The sequence below is a fragment of the Helicoverpa zea genome, chromosome 8 (assembly GCF_022581195.2).
Source record: "Helicoverpa zea isolate HzStark_Cry1AcR chromosome 8, ilHelZeax1.1, whole genome shotgun sequence".
Taxonomy (NCBI): Eukaryota; Metazoa; Arthropoda; class Insecta; order Lepidoptera; family Noctuidae; genus Helicoverpa; species Helicoverpa zea.
Window position 1 is genome coordinate 12928289 of NC_061459.1, and position 24833 is coordinate 12953121.

A 24833-nucleotide genomic window follows, 5' to 3' on the forward strand; every position below is an offset into this window, starting at 1 on the left:
CCCTGTTTAACAAACGAAGTCGACAGACTCAACACAATTAGATTTAATAACAGGGACGTACTTTCGGTTAAATAAAAATACGGGATAAGGGCCGCTTCACACTATGAGATGGAGCCAAGTACCGTGACTCAGTCTACTATGTAAGTAGAAAAAGCATTTTGTGAATTCTGGGCTGAGACCTCTTTGTTATCCTACAAGGACGCTTCATTTCGTTCTTTCTGCGAACAGGCTGCCATCGAGTCATGAAGTAGGTAGCTAATTGAACGGCTGCGGGATTATTCGAAAGAGTTGCGACCCTGCCTGGTACATAAAGGGCTAAAGAAGGAACATGGGTTTTAGCCAGTGTGGTTCTAACACTCCCTCATGCTGAGCCCACAGCGAGATGAAAATAAAGGAAAATAGCTAAGTAATTGGATGGGTGGGTACATACCTACATACGTTGAAGGTGTAGCTACCAGGATTGGTTTTTGGGGTTATACGGGTTGCACACACATTGCTCCATCTTCTTTGTTCCCCAGTCTTCCGATGAAGTTGGAAAGTTTTTCATGAGACATAACCGAAAGGGCCTTGAAGAACAATAAAAATAATCTGATCTATAATGATTTTTTTAAACTAACACCCTAAAACCTAAACCAAAATCGTAAACCTCACCCATAAATTAATCAGTTTGGCGTCCTTTGACATTGAAATCACATTGGATTGAGGCAGTCAGTTTGCCTGCGGTGGAAGCTCGCCGACACTAATTTGCGCGATGTGTGACGTGCCTCCGGGCTGGTGACACGCTTTGTTGTGTATTATTGCATCAAGTTTGTGAGCTTGTTGATCGACGGCTGAAATTACGGCCTTTCAAAATCTGGCTTCTTCATTCCCAATTTTCTTAGGTAAAATCGTCCTATTTTTTAACCATCTAACCCAAGAATGAAATTTTTCCGCAACAACAACTTTTTCTTGATAGGTTCAATCATATAATTAATGTGATTAATGGAATCGATTAATACTTACCATAAAGAAATTGATTCTTCAAGACTTCCTTAACGCATGATCATGAGTTGGTAACGAAGTTAGTGATGCCCTCTGTCGAAGGAAGCTGGAAAAATTGCCAGCAGAAAGGAGGCTGGTCTGGTTTAAAAACGCATCGGTAACATAATAAAAGTGTATCATCAGATTGATCAGGGTCTTCTTAAAAATGTAAACGTCTGCTAACACCAATGCATGAATATTAAACAGAAACAGTTGCAAAGCTCTTCTAACAAATATAGTTCATCCAAATTATTCTATGAAATCCAAATCAAACGCTGAACTATTCATTGGCAGTGTTGGAACAAGTTTAACATTAACAGCAGCCAATCGGGCCGCGGCCGCATTGAATAGCGCGGTGCTTAGTTGTTATTGTTGGTGATCGAGTCAATTTTACAGCGCGCCAAATCGAAGCAACCGCTATTTAGTACTGGCTCTATACAACATCGCGTGTTGTGGAGATAATTGAGCGCTTTAAGCGCTTAGTAGGTTTTGGTGCAGTTATCGTTATTGTTTCGGGTGGATAATTTGGAATCTTGTTTGGCTGGCATTTACTAAACTACTATAGTAGCTATTGGAACAAAAACTACTTATCAGAGTATGCCTCAATTCATCTCTACATATTGTTATTTTTATACGTAGGTAGATATTCAAATGTTTTATCTCAAGAAAGCGGGTGAGCCATATCTAGACACACGGCAGTGTGTCCGCCAAGTTCGAGCAAAAAAAGCGACACACCGGCCGTGGGTTATATTACACGAACCATTTCGGGCCAAATTCGACCCCCCTGTAACTCAAAATCTATTTTATTTATGCATATCAAATTTCTAGTATCTGTTGAGACCCCCTCACTTATCTAAAATACAAAATTTCATTAATATACCTATTGTAGGTCTTGAGATATTGACGTCAGAAAATAGCTATTTTTACTATACACTCACTGACTGACTGATTCACTGACTCACTCATCAAAAACCTAGACCACTTCCAATGGTCGTATTGACTTGAAATTTGGCATGGAGGTAGGTCTTTATGTCAAGGTAAAGGGAAAAATCTGAAAATGGCAAAGTGTGAGTCGGTTTCAAAATAATGAAGGTGTTTTATACCCGGTGTAAAGGAGATGGCCAAATTTTCATAGTAAAAAAACCCAGAATCGACAGCAATGGGTACCAATGGGTTCATTATGATAGACCTTTGATGGTGCCAAAAAGTCAAGCCTGAAATCCATGGGGTATAGGAGCTATATCATATTTTCACAAAAATAGGTTATGTTGATTTTAAAGATTATTTACATAAAGGACCATAAAAAACAAGGTATACTAACATTATACATGCGAATAGTAATATCCCCTTAGTTACAGAGTTTGCCTGGTAATTAAAAGGTCTTGAGTTTGACCCCCACGCATTGCACTATTCACATGAACCACTCCAGATACGATTAAGTACCGACCTTACCTACTTGAAGAGGTTTCCCTGTTATGCGTAAACTTCTGAACTGGCAAACGTTAGTAAAAAAAAAAATTAAAAGTATTTTTTTTAGCTTTTTAGTCACTATTCGCATAAGTGAAAAGTTCTCGTCAATGTGAATAATATAAGCCCAAACACGAGGTAGTTAAGGCACCAGGAGGCGGCCGACATAATGACGCGCGGGGTTGCGACAGTCATCGAGAGGATCCAGCTGCTGGGCCTGGAGGTGGCCTTGCACAAATCCGAGGCCATGTGCTTTCATGGGCTTCGGAACGCGCCACCTTCAGGCTCCCAGGTCACGGTGGGGGGGGTTACCATCGGCGTCGAGAGGGCGATGAAATACCTGGGACTCGTCCTCGACGGCCGGTGGAACTTCGTCGAGCATTTCCGACGTTTGGGCCCCAAACTGGAGAAGGCAGGTGCTGCATTCAAGCGGCTCCTGCCCAACCTGGGCGGCCCAAACGCCCCCTGCCGCAGACTCTACGCGGGGGTCATGCGGTCCATGGCCCTTTACGGGGCCCCGGTATGGGCACGTTCGGTACGGCCGCGGGCTGTACACTGAACGTGCCCCAAAGGGTGATAGCCATTAGGCTAATCCGGGGGTACCGCACGATTTCCCGCGAAGCAGCTGGCCTACTTGCTGGACTGCCACCGTGGGATCTGGAGGCGAGGGTCTTCTTGCGCCTGTACGACTGGCGCGAGGAGGCTCAGCGCCGGGGAGAAACCCCGTTGCCGCGGCAAGTTGTCGCGCAGCGGGCGGAGCTCCGGCGCGATCTCATGGTGGCCTGGAGGGAGCGACTGTCGCAACCCAGTGCAGGGCACGCCACCATCGTGGCGGTAAGTCCCCTCTTTGAGGAGTGGCTCGGGAGGAGTCACGGCGCCCTCACGTACCGCATGACGCAGGTCCTCACCGGACACGGTTGTTTCGGGAGGTACCTGCACCGCATCGGTCGTGAGGAGGCGACCGGGTGTCACCATTGTGCGGACAGCCCCGAGGACACGGTGGACCACACAGTCCAGGTGTGCCCCGCATGGGAGGGGCACCGCCGGGTCCTCGTCGAGGCTTTGGGCGGCGGCGACCTCTCGCGTCCGGCCCTGGTTCAGGCCATGGTCCGGGGCGAGAGGGAATGGGATGCCGTCGCCTCCTTCTGCGAAGCGGTCATGCTCGAGAAGGAGGAGGCGGAACGCCAGAGAGTTCGCACCTCTCATCCCGGCCGCCGCGCTGGACCAGATAGACACCATGGGCGCCGGGTGTCGCGAGATGACTCCCGGCCACCGTAGGCGTGGGTCTGTGGGCGGTGAGTTCGGGTGGCTCATCGTCCCTCTGTCTTTCTAGACAACAGACCCGTGTCGACGGCGCGCGTTGTTCCACGCGCTCCTCAAAGAGATGTCAGCAACCCCAGCGGGGCCCAGCAGGGCCAAGGCCTGCCGGGGCTGCGGGTTGTTCGAAAGAGATACCGCGGCCCTGGTACATAAAAGGCCTATGACGGAACACGACACTCCCTCACCGCTGCTAACCCACAGCGGGAGGGGTCATTTGATGATTTTACGTCGCTAAAAAAAAAAAAAAAAAGGTATGTGTATGGAACTTGGTACTTATTCAGATCTCACTTCTTTTATAGGCGAAGCATTCCCATATCATCGAACTTGGCAGTCTTTCACATTTTTGTTTTGGGTGGGTTTAAATGCTCAGGGGTGTTGAGTACGGACTGAGTTGCCTAGCCATACAAAGACAATGCGCCGTCTCTTTTTTATAGTACTCCTGTATTTACTCCCCAATGTATCTACTAACCTAGGTATATCCCTTATATTATGTACGTAGGTACGACCCCTTATCTTCCGCTATTTACTCTCACATTCTCATTATTATGTTACACCCTTATTAACTATCTCTCAAGTACTTCCTTAATATTCTCTCCAGCACACTATAAAAAAAATATTTCTAAAAAATACAATAAAGAATAGCCAAAAACAACGCCGACATGTCCAACATGTCCAAAATGTTATGTTACCGAAAATAAATTAAGATAGGTCGGTTTTTTTTGTCATATTATATTTTTATTTTCATCTAATTTATAGGTTTCTTTATATCACAAAACTCAGAATGACAATATTGGGGAACAAAATTCTATTTTTGAAGTTGGCAACCGTAAACATGATGTCTGTATTTTTTTACTCTAGTAACACTGTTGCGTTTGTTGATCTCTCAAACTCATTGTCTGAGAAATTATTAACCTTAGCCAAAATCTAAATAAAAAGTTGTTTCCTACTCTCAAAACCATATAAAAATGCTGCCTGCTAAGTTTCTACCGTGCCTTATTTAGTTTAATTGGTAATTAATAGAGTGCGATAGTGAAAATAACCACATGAGTGATTGGACGATTAGTATGCATTTGTTTTCATTATGACAAAACGCCGAAGAATACTTTACGCGGACAAAATAATTCAAAATATTATGAATGTGTTTTGTTTGTTAATGTTCCTGCAGTTAAAAGGTAAGTCATAAACCGTCACAATTTAGTGTACAATCGAAATGCAGTACAATGCAATCTTATCGTTGAAGATGTGCACTTTTTGACATTACCTATTGAATCTTAATTAATTCGTGTCTACCATCAGATTTTCCTTGTTCCTTCAATAAATAACACTTTAATCGATATAATATCTACACAAGACAATGTTTACTGTAATACCACCTATCTACTTTGTTTATATTTTGCATGATAACATTGCAACTTGTCTGAAATAATAGCATTAATTGTCGCGATAAACGGATAGTTTACTGCTACACGACTATTATGCAGCGTATACATACTTAATATATTAATTACTAAGCTTTGCCTTTGATATTGCTTTTGCTTACACAGACAACCATGATGAAGGTTTCTGGAAAACAACACATTTAGACTTTCTTAACTAGTTATTTCTGTGGATTAAAGCTAAATAGTGGAAGAATGCTCAGATAATAATCTTCTATGATCTCCAATCAATCCCCCTCAAATACTATCTAAATTGATGAAATAGTTACTGTCCAGCTAGCTAGCATACAAACTGAGGTATTAAGACAGTAGAGATATATGGTAAACATTAAATGTAGTACAAATGAATAAAATTCCTACAATTTTTCAGGTTTCTATGCAGTAGTAAGCAACCCAATATTGTTATACTCAACGGCATCAGACATCCGAGTGGTGAACACGTCAAAACTCGGCAAAGTTGACACCATAGTTAAGAACCTGGTGCAAGGGTCTGCCGTGGACTTCTTTCATAGAAAGGATCTTATCTGCTGGTCTGATCAGACCGCAGAGTTGATACAATGTATGAGTTATAATGAAACTCATGTAGGGGATAAGGTAAACTGTTAAACAATAACAATGTTTGTTTCATTCCTAATTTGAAGATATGTGACATTAATATTAATTCATTGAACATTATTTGTATAGTCATTATTAATTAATTTATGTAGAGTCAACTAGTTGGACAAACTAATTATCTTGTGTGCCTATAAATTTTAATTAAATATTAATAAAAATTTAAAAGGTCATAAATAAATAAGTGAATCAATCTCATTTTAGTGCAACTGATTCATATAGCTAGTTTACATTTAATTTTGTGGACGAGCTTTTGAATATTTTTAATTCTTAATATATAATTAACCAACTAGACTGTACATGTAAACACAATAACTTAACTTTCAGGTTAGAATAGTTTCAGAAGGATTAATAACACCAACCGGTATAGCAATAGATTGGTATACAGACAAAATCTATTGGACAGATGGGGAAACAAACAAAATTGAAGTTATTAGCATAGAGCAGAGGTATAGAAAAGTACTGTTCTGGTCTGAAGTGGACCTCGCCAGAGCTATCGCTGTTGTTCCTAAAGAAGGGTAAGATATTATAAAACTTAATAGTTTTTTTGTTGTTTTTTCTCCAATAATGGCATCTCTCTTGTGTGTGAGATTCTGATATTATCTGAAATCATCTTGGTAAATAGTTATTTGTGCAAATGCCAATAACAAAGCAGTGTGGACCAGGCTTGAAAAAGCCATTCAATGAGTAGTAATTACTTATCTGACTAACACCTGTCGTTTGTTTTAGTCTCATGTTCTGGACAGATTGGGGAGAAGTACCGAAAATCGAAAGAGCAGGAATGAATGGAGACCCAGCTACTCGTAAAATTATAGTCAAAGAAAATATATTCTGGCCCAATGGTATCACAATAGACTATGACAATAATCTGATATACTGGGTTGATGCTAAGTTACATTTTGTTGATGTTATTGATTTTAACGGAGAGAAGAGAAAGAGTGTTGTTAAAGAGAACCTTGTGTATCCATATGCACTTGCGTTTTTTAACTACAAGCTTTATTGGACTGATTGGAAAACATGGTGAGTAACTTGTAATATGTAACACTGTGTAAAATAATACATGCTTGCATTAGCAATTTACTTTGAATCTTGGGTCCCTTTATTGTATTTATATTTGTTTTAGTGTGGGTAAAATATTATTTTTACATTATATAAATTATTCTGCCAGCGGTTTCACCCGCATCCCGTGGGAACTACTTCCCGTACCGGGATAAAAAGTAACCTATAGCCTTCCTCGATAAATGGGCTATCTAACACTGAAAGAAATTTTCAAATCGGACCAGTAGGTCTGAGTCAGCCTGAGTCTTTTCTTCCTGAGATTAGCGCGTTCAAACAAACAAACTCTTCAGCTTTATAATATTTAATATTATATAAATTATGTCAACTATTACAATTCTTAATCGGTTGTATCCTGGACTCTCAGTAAAAAATATTTGTATAGGTACCTATTTTTTTGATTTATGTATTTTTTGTTGAACTATTTTGCACTTTATGGAATACAAGGCCCTTAAACCCCATTTCTTTTTATTTAAGGTCAATTCACACATGGGATATAGCAACAAGTGGCCCAATGAAAGAGCTGATAAAATCCGACCCAGTGCCTGTGGACTTGAAGGTATATGATGGAAGCAGACAGCTGATGCCCCCGGATGACTATCCATGCAAGGAGAATAATGGAGGATGTTCGCATTTGTGCCTGTTAGCGCCAACACCACTAGGTAATTATCGGTCCTGTTGAAAAGATGTTACATATAATGTACCTCCTTTAAGGTTGCATGGTCTATGACCGCTATCTACCCATAGAAGTAATGTCTTTTGTTATACACTTAAAAAACATGGTGTTCTGAGATTCAAATAATAAATTCCATATATACTAATATAAAAATTACACTGTTTTATCCCTTCAGTTTTTTCCATGAATGGCCTGTCGTAAAGCATTGCTTATTTGATGTTAATGTAAGGTAACTGTAATTTTAAATGGGTATCATTACATATAGTACCTGTTTGATCTTCCATATACGCTGCAATTCAAACTATTAAACATCATTAATCATTTATCTTTAGATTTTCTGCTCTAAATTTTTATGTTTACCTGTGGCTAGCATTGTGGGTTACATTATGACCACAACAAGTCATTGTTATATTATTTGTAAGTTTATATAATGTAACTGTTTGCTGTTCCTGAACATAAAAAAATAAAAAAAAATCTTCCCAGGCTACGAGTGTGCATGCCCAACGGGCTCCAAACTCAAAGAGAACAGCAACACAACCTGCCACGACAGTCCACAGTCACTCCTCATCGTAGCACAGCGCTCCACTATATCTAAGATATCACTGGACTCACCGGACTTCACTCCATACACATTACCTCTTAAAGACCTGAAGAGAGCCCTCACGGTGGACTTTGATCCCAAGTACGAACATATTTATTGGGCTGATAGTTTGGTAAGTTATTACATATACTTTATTGTTTTTAATGAATAATAATAATTTGTTTTGTGACCAATCTGTTTCTGATATGGGTGAACTTGCCTGAAATAAATGACATTTTATTTTATTTTATTTCGGAGTTTACTAATCAAAGTCAAGATTTTGAGTAGTTATACATTTCAAAGCTTTTGTTTTAAATGAACCATGATTTCATGGCAAAGTAACCCTTTCAGTAGGCTCTCAGAGATTTCACAATGTTATTTTCCATGTCATGATTGAAGGGTCCTGTTTTTGTCATATTAAGCCAATAACAGACTAGGCGTTCGCACTACGCAGTGAAAAATAGGGCTTCAGTCCTTACACATATTTGTGCGTTGAACGCCTAGTCTGCAGTAAACAATATCTTCTTCACATACATCACTTTTGCCTATAGTTTCCATTAATAAAAACCACACAATAATCCAATTCCCTTACAGGCAAAGACAATATCTCGAGCACGCCTCGACGGTAGCGAGCAAACAGTGGTGATTCACATTAACGGAGTGCCCGACAGTATTGCTATCGACCCTCTAGCGAGGAATATATACTGGACTGATCCGGTTACTGATACTATCAATGTGGCCAGGCTTGATGGTACTTCGAAGAAGGTATGTTGTGAAATAAGTATATCTCTCTGACCTTGGTTTATCGTATTTTAGTCTGAGAAGCAGCTGTTCTAAAGTTAGTCCAGATCTTTTTAAAAGTGACATGTACAAAAGCGCAAAAAAAGTATTGTGACAATTACCATGATTCATAACCAGATTTTTACCACTTTTAAATTTTTCTTTCACACTGTATCCTTACAGGTTTTAACTGATAGAATAGTGGTTTAAACTAAACATTATAATAACGGTATCATATTTTATTCGGCACATTTCTTTCCCTCCCTTCATAGACAGCACTGGCACAGGTCAGTCCTCACATTGTCTTCTAACTAAATTGACTTTTAGATAACGATTCACTTCCCTCTTTTAGGTAATAGTCCACAACGAGCTATACGATCCCCGTGCCATAGCATTACACCCGACAGCGGGCTGGATGTTCTGGTCCGACTGGAACGACAAGAAACCTAAGATAGAACGTGCTAACTTGGACGGTAGTGGCAGAATGTTGCTTGTCTACGAGAAATTAACGTGGCCCAATGGTATTGCGCTTGATACGGTCAAGAATAAGCTGTATTGGGGCGATGCTAGGACGCATAAGATTGAGGTAAGTTATTTTTTGTAGGTAATCGTTTTTTTTCTAGATACGACATAAAATATAAATTTAAATGAGCTAATTTGCAAGAGAATCTTTAATGAAATAACCAGCCATTTGAAGAAGCTAAATTACCTACATTATGTGTTGAACATTAACAAGTAACCGGAAAACACTGAAACCGCTGTAGTTTTTACAACAGAAATATTTAAAATATGCAGATAAATAAATCTATAGACATAATTTATTTTTACGTCAACAGGTGTGCAACATGGACGGTACAGAGCGTAAAGAACTACACAGCAGTGAAATCTTACATATCTTCGGTCTCACGTTACTGGGAGAATATCTCTACTGGACGGATATGCAGAAGCGGACTCTAGACAGGATCAATAAAAACACAGGTAAAATATAACTCTCTTGAGTAAGTATAATTTTTGCATTTAGTCGTAACTTGACCCAAAAATCCATTAGTGGCAGTAATAACAGACCTTAAAGTCTGTCAGAAAATCCTACATTTGTTATTTAGGAATTACTTGTTTCATCTCACAATTTTATTAATTCCATGGTGTTTAGTTTGTCACAATTCATTTCAATACCTTTCACTTTATAATCTACTTACCAAAACTCGATATTTTCCATACTCAGGTCTAGAACGTCAGCCCGTTGTGGAACAGATGGCTAACATGATGGGAGTGAAAGCGTTTCGCCTGGGGGAGCCGCTCGGCTGGAACCAATGCGCTGATAACAACGGAGGATGTTCACATTTATGTCTAAACACTCCTGAACGATATGTCTGTAGCTGTCCTCTCGGTAAGTTATTGTATATCGTTTAGTCAGTTAGTAATAAAAACTGGTAGGTATGTACCACCTATGTTTTATGCAAATTTTTTTTTCTTTCTTTCTTAACAGAAAGTATTTATAGTTTGCGCAAAATATATTCTTTTGCGCAAAGAGTTGCGCTTTTTTTGCGCAAAAGATTTTTCTGCAATGGCTACCTAATTACACTTGTTCGGGTATATTTTTCCTATAATATACGCTTTTGTTCAGTATTTTTAAGAAAAACCGGCCAAGCGCGAGTCGGACTCGTGCAATATCGGGCAAAAAAATCTCGTTTGTTGTATGGGACCCCCCAAAATTTTTATTATATTCTAGTTTTCAGTATTTGTTGTTATAGCGGCAAAAGAAATACATCATTTTTGAAAATTTCAACTCTCTAACTATCACGGTTTATGAGATACAGCCTGGTGACAGACGGACGGACGAACGGACCGACAGAGGAGCGAAAACAATAGGGTTCCGTTTTACCCTTTGGGTACGGAACCCTAAAAAATTATGCAATCATGTAAAAGACACTAATATCTTCAAATTTTTCCATAGGTTTCGAACTTAGTAAAGACAAGAAAACGTGCGTGCAACCCGAAGCTTTCCTAGTGTACAGTCGTAAGAATGTTATTGGACATATTAGTATTGAGAACGAAGGAAATGACGTCGCTGTTCTACCACTGAAAGATTTAAAAGAAGTCAGGTAAGTGCAGTGGCAGTATATTACATTGATAGATAGATAGATATACTCATAATGTACACCAATTAAAAAACAACAACAAGAAACTAACGATTTTAAAGTCGGTGACACAATGGGCAATTTGATTGATGGATATTTCAGAGACAAGAAAATTAATATTTTAAGCGTAATTTTGTGGTTAGAATTAACTTACAGAATGTCTCACTTTTGTAAAAAAAGTTCCGTAATCTGTTAATATGATAAACAATTTCTAATTTTAAAAAATGATTTAGTTATTTATACCGATTACATGGAGAAGAATTAAGTTTACAACTATGTTAATATACTTTTAGCGCATTGGCCATTCACGTAGCCGGTAATAAGCTTTACTGGTCGGACGCTAAAACGAAGACTATCAACCGCTGCTCTATAAATGGATCTAACATGGAGAAAGTACTCGAATGGATGGGATTAGTTGAAGGTAAGTTGGTAGTTGTTATGTTGATCTGATTTTTTCCAAATTTTACGACTATATTCGATCAAAAAGATGGGGCATGCAAGTCATTTTAAGTCATACCTGAAAGAACGTCATACCTAACAAAATAGGATTCATTTTAATTTGACTAAAATATATGTACACTGTGTGACTAAAATATTATAATTTACTATGCTCATTCGTACGGATGATGAGTCTTCTTCTTGCTTTCATAGCCGATTATTCTAACAATACATTCATCTGTATATGCTTAATTATCTTTTATTATTTCCACCACAGGTATAGCAATAGACTGGTCAGGACAGAACATCTACTGGACAGACACAGCAACACAGCGCATTGAGGTGGCTCGTCTTGACGGATCTAGTCGAAGAGCGCTAGTGTGGCAGGGCCTTAAGAAACCTAAGAGCATTGCCTTGGATCCTAATAAAGGGTAAGTCGTAGCCAGTAATCAGGGGTTTCTGCTTTACCGATTTACATTATTTACACCTGATAAATAGTGATTTCATAACTGTTTCATTACAGTCTGTGTTACTTGGTATGCTTAAGAAATCATACCGTAAATAACATTGTCCATTTTTAATTAATTATTATTTAAATCTTGCCTTGTTATGTATGTATATTTATAGCATGAATTAGGCCATCATTTTGTTTATAAAAAAATCATGGTCACCCTTCTGTGTGCCCTGTTCCCAAATTTTACTTGGGGTCGGCGCAATATGTCATTTTCTTCCATTTTCCCCTGTCACTCGTCATACTGACACTCAGTCCCTTCCTTTTCATATCATCTATGGTCACTCTAAACTCGGCTTAACAGAGCTACTGTTTAACAAGTAAAAATAAAGTTTTCCCCTAGCACTACTCAACTTCCATTGTTCCAGCTACATGTACTGGTCCGAACTAGGCTCAAAGACAATCAAACGAGCCGGCATGGACGGCTCATCCCCCTCCACCCTCTTCGAGCAAGTCGGCAAAGTGCACTCCATAGCCATAGACTATGAACGCAAAGCCATCTACTGGGCAGCTCTAGACCCGCCCGCCATAGAGTTCGCATTCCTGAACGGAACGGGGAGGAAAGTTCTCATCAGTAACGTGTCTATGCCTTACACGCTGACCATACATAATGATAAGGTTTATTGGGGTGATTGGAATACTGGTAAGTTTTTTAAAACTATATTTAACTGTAAAGACGACTGTGATACTTTTACTGTGTTATTTATTATATGTATAAATTATATAGTAGTCATGGATATATCGATTAAGACCTGATTGGTATACTATGCACTAAGGTTTTCGATTTAATCTTGTGTTAACAGAGAAATATTTACAACAACATCAAAGTTTTCTTTCTATTTATAAAAGGACGATGGGCATTTTGGTACCCTTTCCAACTGGGTTGATTATAGTGCCATTGCGTAGGTCTTGGCAAGGCAAAAAATGTTCACTATGACGACTATTCCCAAATCCTTGTCCTTTTCGCGTGACATCGATGAATAGAATATGGAACGTTAATAAATCATCAACATAGATGTTGTCCTTAAATCCAACTGTATTTAATAAAAGCTGGTAAAGTGACGTGTGTTGTATTATTAACGTCCACCATATTACCATGCAGCATCAGTCTTATCATTGAGGTTGAAAAATCAGGAGACCAAAACGACCTTGGAACACATTAGGTAACTGAAAATTCTCAGATGATGTTAACATAACACATATTATAATCATCGGCACGAATCTTAAGCGCTGACCTTCACCTGCGCAGAAGTGATTTATTAGTGAATTGAGGAAAGCCCCATCGTTTTTATGATTCTTCACGTAGATACCTTTCTAATGATATATCATACGTTACTGTTGGAAAAGGAACCAAATCCCACAGGTCTCATCATATATCTTTGCCTCTTGAAGTCAGCCATTCGATACCTCGCACATGTGCTATGTGGCTCTTTTACATTATTTGTAAATCCTAACTTGCTGCTTGCTAGATTTTCTTACCTACATTATTATTTCTCTCCAGGCATAGTAGAATCAGCAACAAAACTAACAGGCGAGAACCGCAAAATCATCCAAACTGGTCTGGAATACATATCCGAAGTAAAAGTGTTCGGTCGCGGCCGGTCGGGCGGGCAGTGCGCGGCCGACAACGGCGGCTGTGCACACCTGTGCCTGCCCGCGCCCAGGGAGTACGTGTGTGCCTGTCCCGCGCACTATAGGCTGCACAGCGATAATGAGACTTGCACTGGTGAGTAGTGAAAGTGTTCGGCGACAACGGCGGCTGTGCACACCTGTGCCTGCCCGCGCCCAGGGAGTACGTGTGTGCCTGTCCCGCGCACTATAGGCTGCACAGCGATAATGAGACTTGCACTGGTGAGTAGTGAAAGTGTTCGGCGACAACGGCGGCTGTGCACACCTGTGCCTGCCCGCGCCCAGGGAGTACGTGTGTGCCTGTCCCGCGCACTATAGGCTGCACAGCGATAATGAGACTTGCACTGGTGAGTAGTGAAAGTGTTCGGCGACAACGGCGGCTGTGCACACCTGTGCCTGCCCGCGCCCAGGGAGTACGTGTGTGCCTGTCCCGCGCACTATAGGCTGCACAGCGATAATGAGACTTGCACTGGTGAGTAGTGAAAGTGTTCTCACCTGTGCCTGCCCCTGTAGAAAAGGGGGTATGCTGTGTCGGTCTTTTGTAAAATATTTAGGGCCAATGTGAAGTAGGGCTGCGAAATCGCCGCCATGGTACACAAATGGCTCTAGAAGAAACTAAGATTAATTTTCGTCAGTAGAAGTCACTCCTTTCAACTACCTCCTTTTACAGAACCGGAAGAATTTCTGCTATTTGCCCAGAAGAACGCAATAGGACGCATAGTGGTCGCCAATGGCGAATGTAGCGATGCGTACATACCACTCACCGGGTTGAAGAACGTTAAAGCTATTGAGTATGATCCTGTCAACAAGTAAGTACATATTATTTCAGTTGTACATGATATTAACTTTATGTTTTTAATAACTTTTTTTTCTAAATCAATTTTAAACCTGTAAAATGTACATATTAAATAACTTGTTAACGAAGTATTCGAAGAATTGCACAGACTTATTTATTTCGATAAGTCCATATAAAGCTCAATTAGAACTTGAACTAGAATATTGGAAAAAAAGACTTGAAAATCCCTCCATTCTGTCAATTTTGCACAATATTCCTTTCTCCGCAGACACCTATACTGGATGGACGACGACTCCCACGCAATCCGAAGGGTCCCAATCTCATACTCCGTGACCTCAGCCATCACAGACTCAACCACCATAGTCTCAGGGTTAAGCAGACCCTTTCATATGGTCCTCGATGTCTTGGGAAGGGCCCTATATTGGACCTGTGCGGATACAGACTCTATTAACGCGACTTCAATTGATAGTAACTCGTCGGTTGGTGTAATATTGAGAGGCGATAATATGATGCCTAGATACTTGGCTTTTCATCAGACTAAGAGGTGAGTTTTTTTTTTAATGTAAACTACTGGGGTAGGGGGCAAAGTTTTGTAAGTGTATGTATAAACTATCAAATAACACTTGCTGTCAAGAGAACGATTATACCCATTTGCATTAAAAAAATAGCCATCCCTGTACTGAAATGTTTCCCGATTCACATTTAGCTATGTTTGCATGTGGTAGGCACAAAAAAAATTGTAACCCATTCACACTTTTCTTCCAAATGCCGTTATAAATGTATAAATGTATTGAAAATTTTCGCAAACGCAATTATGGAAATCTCATCGAAATTAAAAGATCATCAATATAAAAACCAATTTTTCTAAATCGTTTTTCATTCTAGATTCCTAATATGGAACGACGCGGGCCTCGGTGTGATAACCCGCGCAAACGTAGACGGCACCGCGCGTATAGAGCTAGCGCGGGCCACCAACGTGACGTCACTCGCTATCGACCACGGCTCCGGCACTGTGTACTGGGCCGTCAACCGGCAGATACATGCTGTCGACCTGGACGGCACTAACAAGTGAGTTATGTGTTATATGCTAGGTTCTAGCGCCGGCCACCAACGTGACGTCACTCGCTATCGACCACGGCTCCGGCACTGTGTACTGGGCCGTCAACCGGCAGATACATGCTGTCGACCTGGACGGCACTAACAAGTGAGTTATGTGTTATATGCTAGGTTCTAGCGCCGGCCACCAACGTGACGTCACTCGCTATCGACCACGGCTCCGGCACTGTGTACTGGGCCGTCAACCGGCAGATACATGCTGTCGACCTGGACGGCACTAACAAGTAAGTTATGTGTTATATGCTAGGTTCTAGCGCCGGCCACCAACGTGACGTCACTCGCTATCGACCACGGCTCCGGCACTGTGTACTGGGCCGTCAACCGGCAGATACATGCTGTCGACCTGGACGGCACTAACAAGTGAGTTATGTGTTATATGCTAGGTTCTAGCGCCGGCCACCAACGTGACGTCACTCGCTATCGACCACGGCTCCGGCACTGTGTACTGGGCCGTCAACCGGCAGATACATGCTGTCGACCTGGACGGCACTAACAAGTGAGTTATGTGTTATATGCTAGGTTCTAGCGCCGGCCACCAACGTGACGTCACTCGCTATCGACCACGGCTCCGGCACTGTGTACTGGGCCGTCAACCGGCAGATACATGCTGTCGACCTGGACGGCACTAACAAGTGAGTTATGTGTTATATGCTAGGTTCTAGCGCCGGCCACCAACGTGACGTCACTCGCTATCGACCACGGCTCCGGCACTGTGTACTGGGCCGTCAACCGGCAGATACATGCTGTCGACCTGGACGGCACTAACAAGTGAGTTATGTGTTATATGCTAGGTTCTAGCGCCGGCCACCAACGTGACGTCACTCGCTATCGACCACGGCTCCGGCACTGTGTACTGGGCCGTCAACCGGCAGATACATGCTGTCGACCTGGACGGCACTAACAAGTGAGTTATGTGTTATATGCTAGGTTCTAGCGCCGGCCACCAACGTGACGTCACTCGCTATCGACCACGGCTCCGGCACTGTGTACTGGGCCGTCAACCGGCAGATACATGCTGTCGACCTGGACGGCACTAACAAGTAAGTTATGTGTTATATACTAGAAAATCGCTGTAAAGTTAATGTGTGTTGTTTCAGCAAATCTGTAGGAATACGAATATTATTTCATAAATATACGCACCGCCGTTGTTGATTTGTTTTCCACTTAAAAAACGAAAGTGATCTGTCATTATTTTTTGCCGTTTTGCTTGTCACTGTATTAAGAAAAGGCATGGTACGGCGCCGGCGCAGCTGTTGTGTAGTAGTTGCAAGCTCGTTGGCACCCCGCCATTGGTTTTTATAGTGACGATACCTTAAAGGTCAAATTCAAATCACAAGTTAATCGTTGGCTTTAGCTTCAATCCGCATAGATTTTAATTACAAATGCTCCATGAGACCAACTTTTCGTAACTGTGCAACTAGACTCTCGTTACTAGAGTGACGTTTCATTGTTGCCTGCAAAGGCCTATCTGAAATAAAAACATTTGTGTGTGTTCCAGACGCGTGGTGTGGCAGGGCGGCTACGCGACGGCGCTGGCGGTGTGGGGCGGCGGCGCGTGGTTCTCGGGCTCGGGCGGCGCCATGCGCCTCGCACTCGCGCGTCGCGACTCGCCCGCGCTGCCCGTGCCGCACGTCGCCAGGCTCGTCGCTGCCGTCGCCGTACATAGGGTACGTCTTACAACATACTATTGTATTTACGCTCAACAAAATGAGGGATTTGGGATTTCTTTTTCCTGGCTGATGATTAGATGGCGCTGACTTAGGTATATGAATGCAAGGAACCGAACGTCATATCTTGCATATCACTTGTCATTGGCAGAATCGTCGACAGTAACATCGACACGGATTGCCATGAATAAAAATAGAATAGAATTATCCACCTCATATAATTTTCAGGTCGTATAACGGTATCGTATAAGGTTTTTGGTATCGAAAATTAAGAAAATAAAAATAGGGAATACAAAATACAATAAAAGGAGACAAGAAGTCAATAAGATTATTATCCGAATGTCCCGAGAGATTTTAACATCATTTTTTCCAGAAATATTAATTTCTTGGGTCTAGGCTCAAAGGGCTGGGTGCAATATTTTTCTTATTTGGCAAAGGTACACTCACGTAGTAGCTACAACGCCATCTATAACTTTTTTGGTAACAATTTTTTTTTAATTCTCAAAAAGAAAATCTTCCATTTAATATCTACATAAAAGTTCTTCTTGGTATGAATGGTATGCGTTATGGTTCCAAAATAAATTATTTGATAATAATAATGTGTTACCCCAGGTGGCCCGCTCTCACCCGTGCTGGCTGGGCGGCACGTGCGGCGCGGCGGCGTGCGGCGCGGGCGGCGCGTGCGGCTGCGTGCGCTGCGGCGCGCGCGCCTGCCGCCCGCAGCGCTTCCCGTGCGACGCCGCCGCGCCCGACCCGCGCTGTATACCCATGCACTGGAGGTAAGGACGAAGCTTGGGGCATAAGGCTTGCCGGCGTGTCAGCCGCAGCGCTTCCCGTGCGACGCCGCCGCGCCCGACCCGCGCTGTATACCCATGCACTGGAGGTAAGGACGAAGCTTGGGGCATAAGGCTTGCCGGCGTGTCAGCCGCAGCGCTTCCCGTGCGACGCCGCCGCGCCCGACCCGCGCTGTATACCCATGCACTGGAGGTAAGGACGAAGCTTGGGGCATAAGGCTTGCCGGCGTGTCAGCCGCAGCGCTTCCCGTGCGACGCCGCCGCGCCCGACCCGCGCTGTATACCCATGCACTGGAGGTAAGGACGAAGCTTGGGGCATAAGGCTTGCCGGCGTGTCAGCCGCAGCGCTTCCCGTGCGACGCCGCCGCGCCCGACCCGCGCTGTATACCCATGCACTGGAGGTAAGGACGAAGCTTGGGGCATAAGGCTTGCCGGCGTGTCAGCCGCAGCGCTTCCCGTGCGACGCCGCCGCGCCCGACCCGCGCTGTATACCCATGCACTGGAGGTAAGGACGAAGCTTGGGGCATAAGGCTTGCCGGCGTGTCAGCCGCAGCGCTTCCCGTGCGACGCCGCCGCGCCCGACCCGCGCTGTATACCCATGCACTGGAGGTAAGGACGAAGCTTGGGGCATAAGGCTTGCCGGCGTGTCAGCCGCAGCGCTTCCCGTGCGACGCCGCCGCGCCCGACCCGCGCTGTATACCCATGCACTGGAGGTAAGGACGAAGCTTGGGGCATAAGGCTTGCCGGCGTGTCAGCCGCAGCGCTTCCCGTGCGACGCCGCCGCGCCCGACCCGCGCTGTATACCCATGCACTGGAGGTAAGGACGAAGCTTGGGGCATAAGGCTTGCCGGCGTGTCAGCCGCAGCGCTTCCCGTGCGACGCCGCCGCGCCCGACCCGCGCTGTATACCCATGCACTGGAGGTAAGGACGAAGCTTGGGGCATAAGGCTTGCCGGCGTGTCAGCCGCAGCGCTTCCCGTGCGACGCCGCCGCGCCCGACCCGCGCTGTATACCCATGCACTGGAGGTAAGGACGAAGCTTGGGGCATAAGGCTTGCCGGCGTGTCAGCCGCAGCGCTTCCCGTGCGACGCCGCCGCGCCCGACCCGCGCTGTATACCCATGCACTGGAGGTAAGGACGAAGCTTGGGGCATAAGGCTTGCCGGCGTGTCAGCCGCAGCGCTTCCCGTGCGACGCCGCCGCGCCCGACCCGCGCTGTATACCCATGCACTGGAGGTAAGGACGAAGCTTGGGGCATAAGGCTTGCCGGCGTGTCAGCCGCAGCGCTTCCCGTGCGACGCCGCCGCGCCCGACCCGCGCTGTATACCCATGCACTGGAGGTAAGGACGAAGCTTGGGGCATAAGGCTTGCCGGCGTGTCAGCCGCAGCGCTTCCCGTGCGACGCCGCCGCGCCCGACCCGCGCTGTATACCCATGCACTGGAGGTAAGGACGAAGCTTGGGGCATAAGGCTTGCCGGCGTGTCAGCCGCAGCGCTTCCCGTGCGACGCCGCCGCGCCCGACCCGCGCTGTATACCCATGCACTGGAGGTAAGTGCCACGAAGCTCGGGGCTGCAGGATTGTTCGAAAGAGTTACCGCGGCCCTGATACATAAAAGACCTACGACAGCACACGACGATTTTTAGTTAGTAAGAGTCTGACACTCCCTCATCGCTGCTAACCCGCAGCGGGTTATTTACATTTATTTTTTTTGACGTCGTTAAAAAAAATAAGTTTTACGAAGCTTGGGACATATAAGCTTCATCATCTCCCGAGCCTTTTTTTACCGGGGTCAACTTCTATTCTAACCAGATGCGACTGAGTATCAATATTTTATAACCCGTATTGGGTCGGAGAGATTAGATAGGCTAAAGTGATGTCAGACTTACTGACTTCTGACTACCCGAAACGAATATCGTGGATGTTCAATGACAGCCGAGACCTACAGTTTAACGTGCCAACTGAAACACAGTCATTAGTGTCTAAAAATACTTAAAAAGTACATAGGTACAAACTTAAAAGAGTCGTATTGGTACTTGCCTGACCTGGAATCGAACCCACGTCTTCATACTTGAGAGTTGGCTCTTTATCCACTAGGCCACCACGACTCTTCAAAACTACGTAAGCCATTTGTTTTGTTATGCGTTTTTTTTTTAAATAGATAGTGATTAAAGAGTTAGTTTTATATATATAATAGCATACATTAAATAGTGGAGAAATACTATTACCCCATGCGAAACCGGAGCAGGTCGCTAGTTGATATCTAATATTATGTAAGTAGGCTTCTAAACACCACTTCGGCCATTTCTTCTTCCCAGCAAAAACAGACAAAAAGTGGTGAAGGGTGCTCTTTCTCGAGGCTGTCTTTTCAAAAAAAATAATTTATCAGTTTAAAATTGAACAAATGTTTTTGAGTATGAGTTTAACATGTAGCTATCCCACAGATGTGACGGGCAGAAGGACTGCGAGAACGGCGCGGACGAGGCGTCGTGCGGCGCGTGCGCGGGCGGCCTGCGCTGCGCCGACGGCGCCTGCGCCGCCGCGCTCGGCGCCTGCGCCGCCGGCGCCTACTGCGAGCGGGCGCCGCTGCCGGACGCATTCCGGTATGTCACGTTGTATAGGGAAGTCAATGTTGCAAGATAACTTAAATCCCCCATCTATTTATTAACGAGCATTCTTTACCTCACGAGTTGATTTCTGAATTACTAATTATCTTGGCAACATTCAACAAAATATCCGGACGCCGCAATTCTGTATAGCATGTACAAGTGAAGTACTATGTTTGAAGGTGTCGCGATATTTATTTATTTATTCAAGTACCTCACCCACGATTACACAGATTGAATTTCCACGCCCCTGTAAAAAGGAATCTTCAGAGTAACGTTTTAATTATTATTCTCAAAGATTTATACCAATATGTTGAGCCTACGTATGAATATTATAAAAGTCTCAATTTTTTTATTGTTCTATTTATATTGTGAAAAAAATATATACTCTTTCCATACACTTTGCAAAAAATAAAAACAAAGTACAAGGCCGGACTTAGCGATTTAGGCGTTCTCTACCAGTCAACTTTTAGGTGGAGGTGAAATTGCGTGGCAAGTGCTGAAGCACTAAATATATTCTGAAAATTATTTATAATTTTTTTATCAAACAATTGATTTTATATAAAAATCTAAAAGTACATATGTTTTTAATTCGCAGATGTGACGAACACCTGTGCTTAGCTCCCCGTCTCCTATGCGACGGCCACCAACACTGCGAGGACGGGTCCGACGAGGCTCCCGCTACATGCGGCTTCGCTGGCGCCAAAGAACAGACTGCGCAAACTACAAGACGTTCCAACGCTTTTGTCGTATGTGGGTGTATAGCTGGGGCGGCCGGAGGGTTGGGCGGGGCGTGGGCGGCGCTGCGCCGAGTGCGTCGTGCGGCCCGGGCCCCGCCCACTCGCGCTCGCCCCGCCCCTGCAGCAGTGCCCCCTGCTGCTAGAGCGCTTGTCCCGCTCAAGAGGCTGTACCCTGAAACGCCTGCGTTACCGGCGCTTACGGCTACTTATACTGAGTGAGTATACATTCTGACTAAGAGTGCTTATCTACATGAAGAAACAGGTTTCCGGTACAGACAAATCAGCAAGGGTTCGGCGCAGGTGGGTATATGGTGTGTAATCTATTCACTTTTTCATAAATAAACAGGTTGAAACTTGTCAATAAGGACAGATTCACTTGTTTCTTTATGTAAGTCAATATTGTACCGGTACTTTGAAATTTGTCTGTACCGGAAAACTGGTTCTTTATGTAAGCTAAACTTCTTCACGTTTTTATCTATGAGTTTTGTTGTTACTTAAGCTTTGAAAAAACGAATTTGACCGTTACTTTTACTTTTGATGAAGAAACTAGCTGTAAGTTTGCAATATCAGCATCCAATATCGGGTCATATCCTGTACAGTTACTGGAAGCCGACCCCAACATGATTGGGAAAAGGCTCGGAGGATGATGATGTTGATGACCTGTTTATTTCTTTGCAGCACACTGGAAAGCGCTTGTGCGTGGTATCCGCGCCCGACAGCGAACCCGCCGCCCAGCCCCGCCACCGGCAGCGACGGCGGCTCCGCGGCCCCGCGGCGCCGCGCCTACCGCCACTACCGCGCCAGCAACCGCCCCCCGCCCCCCACGCCCGCCTCCACCGACGCCTGCGAGTCCGAGCCCGAGCCCGCCGCCCGGGCGCCGCCCCCCTCCCCCGCGCCCACGCGACACTAGTGTTAATATTGCAACTGCCGACTATGCACAAATCCCGAACCGAATAGTTAGCTATACTCATTGCAGACCTGGATTTATGAATAGGCCGCGGCCTAAGGGCGGCAGATTTTAGAATATAAAAATCAGCCCTAAAATAGCCCTTACATAGTTCAGCCCTAAAAAAAAGGTCCCCGAATTTACTACAAATCGAAAATTAAGATTTGTACATGGGGCGGCAGAAATAAGTAGCCTACACTCATTAAAAATATAAATCCGGCACTGACTCATGGCGAACAAAATGATTAGCAGAAATAATGCAAAATCTAAGAAATTAGCGTGACAATATGCGGGTGTTCGGGGGACGAGGAACGTTTCTAGCTCCAGCCCCATGCGCCTTCTTTAGAACCCTCCTTTTTTTTCAAAATAAATCAATCAAGACCAATTTTCAACGGATTGATTTGATTAGACAAGGAATCCGAATTCTGCCAAGTCAATCTTGTACCCAGCAACGCCTTTTTACCCAGTTATACGTCACTCGCCCCGTAATGCAAACTACTACACTAGTTCAATATAATAATTTATCAATCGAACCAGATATGCGTCTATAAAAATCAGTGCGCTAATCACTGATTCAGTCCTCTAGTCCAATAAATATAAAACATAAGAAATATTCGCGCAAAAACTAGAACAAGCACAAAATTACTTGACACAGATCTGGATATTTTGTTATTAATAAGCGTGTGGAATAACTAATTGGTGCTATTTCACTGTTCGTGCCTCATAATCGTTATAAGAATAAAATCTCTATTATTTGTAAATAGTATAAAATATTATAAGTCGAGGAGAAACACGTAAAAAACCTTGTAAATATTGTTTCAAATGTCATTTACAAAAAAAAAATGAGCCGCACATAATGCATACATGCATCATTTCACATATAATCCAAAACTGTTTTATTTGCTTAAAACATTGATTTTTATGTGTTTCTCTTTATGTTGTAAATAAAATATTGCAAGTTTTTTTATTAAATGTAACTTACATATAAATAACTATTTGTAGGCAACAGTGTACCTACTGTACGTTCGTTGTTATCTTCGTCATGTCTTCTTTACACTACTCGCGAAGTCAACCGAAGTGAGAAGGCACTTCGTCTTACTTCGTTCAACTTTACCTTGCTTCAAACGACATCACGTTGTTGATCAAGTGTCTATACAATCTATACTGCATTTGAGAATGCACTAAACTAAAGGTAAACCATTTTGTTATGACTTTTTGTTAAAAAGTTAGTAAAAAAATCAATGTAAGTACAATAATGACAAAAACTTAATTAAATCATCGTTTTAAGCAGTAGTTAACATATTTGTTTAATGTGAATTATGTGAAAAGTCATATCTTTTTATTTAATCGTTTAGTTAAAATACCTACTCAAATGTAGTACAGTGTCTTCGTCTTACTTCGTCCAACTTTAGTACTTCGTCGAGTAATTTTGCGAGTAGTGTAAATTAGGTATAAGTTAACGCCGAGAAAACTGAACCTCAAACCAGTTGTTTCCTAATATCGTTGTCTCTCCCCAGAACTGACAGAGACACACTAACTGACATTGGTTTATCTCGGCTTTAGTCGTTATTGAACTTAGTTGAAATTATTAGAAAAATTACCAAACTGTCCTCAAAGTGCAAAGTGTTTATACGTATAGTGGTCAAGTGCCATTACAATTTCAACCTTGTTGATAAGAAATAAAACCTATTATTAAAGTTACAAGTCTTGCAACGACAAAGTGACAAATTACACACTTCTATCCAAACTTGAATTTAACTGGTTTATATGCTGTTCCTCATTAGAGCCATGTAAATGAATAAAAAAATACACAAAAAATATTGTTTTGTTAAAAAATTTCTTTATGGATCGTCTTAATTATTTTTAAAGATAATAATTTAAATGTCGTAAAATGTAGCCCGTTTGATTTATAATAGTTCTGTTTGCATTAATATGGTACCTATGATTGACCGATATAGAGGCAAGCGCTTACAATGAAAGTGAAAGCCCAAATTCACCGACAGCATAAACGTATTTTTTTTTTTAAACCACTGTTTATGAAAATTAGAAAATGCATAGTAAACAGTAGCTTTAAGAAAACTGACGTTTATGCTGTCGGTGAACTTGGTGCCAACTGTCTTGCTTATAGACGTCGTGCAAAACAAACAATTGACTCTGTTCTGCTACATGCGACATAACTCCGCTAGTGTGAAAGCACTATTATGTCGTATTTAAATGTCTCTCCAACTACGTACTCATTGTAAACGCTCGCGAAACACCCTCAACTGAACAATAAATTATTTGTGATTATTTGCAGTTGCCATTTATATTTGCATTTATATAATTTTATGTAAAAAGCTTAGGTAGATGATAAGTTAATTTTATTTCGATACTTATTATTACCTAAATCTAAAACTGACTGATTGTGAGATTTTTGTAATAAACTTTTGTACCTGTTACAACTTGTTTTCCATTCTCGATCGCTGACCTTAACTACAGACTATACAAGTAAGTTCAATCCATGATGTCTT

The 24833-nt window shown here is 42.9% G+C and overlaps 1 protein-coding gene across 1 annotated transcript; it reads left to right on the top strand.

The window, feature by feature from the left end:
- Positions 1 to 4678: 4678 nt before the first annotated feature.
- On the top strand, positions 4679 to 24761 carry LOC124632385 (low-density lipoprotein receptor-related protein 6). Its single transcript, XM_047167206.1, has 23 exons — positions 4679 to 4979; positions 5614 to 5837; positions 6183 to 6373; positions 6585 to 6875; positions 7389 to 7573; positions 8071 to 8300; positions 8762 to 8932; positions 9300 to 9533; positions 9784 to 9925; positions 10170 to 10334; positions 10902 to 11049; positions 11379 to 11506; positions 11801 to 11954; positions 12403 to 12677; positions 13536 to 13760; positions 14334 to 14472; positions 14728 to 15003; positions 15345 to 15527; positions 17074 to 17242; positions 17855 to 18021; positions 20476 to 20634; positions 21236 to 21592; positions 22056 to 24761. The coding sequence occupies exons 1-23, from the start codon at positions 4889 to 4891 to the stop codon at positions 22285 to 22287; spliced, it is 4536 nt and encodes a 1511-aa protein (XP_047023162.1). The 5' UTR covers positions 4679 to 4888; the 3' UTR covers positions 22288 to 24761.
- The last annotated feature ends 72 nt before the right edge of the window (positions 24762 to 24833 follow it).

Excerpts from the sequence above, each read along its gene's own strand:
- LOC124632385 (XM_047167206.1), top strand. The coding sequence starts at position 4,889 with ATGACAAAACGCCGAAGAATACTTTACGCGGACAAAATAATTCAAAAT. Across the intron at positions 6,876-7,388 it reads TGGACTGATTGGAAAACATG|GTCAATTCACACATGGGATA; the intron begins GTGAGTAACTTG and ends TTTTTATTTAAG. Across the intron at positions 20,635-21,235 it reads CCGCTGCCGGACGCATTCCG|ATGTGACGAACACCTGTGCT; the intron begins GTATGTCACGTT and ends TTTAATTCGCAG.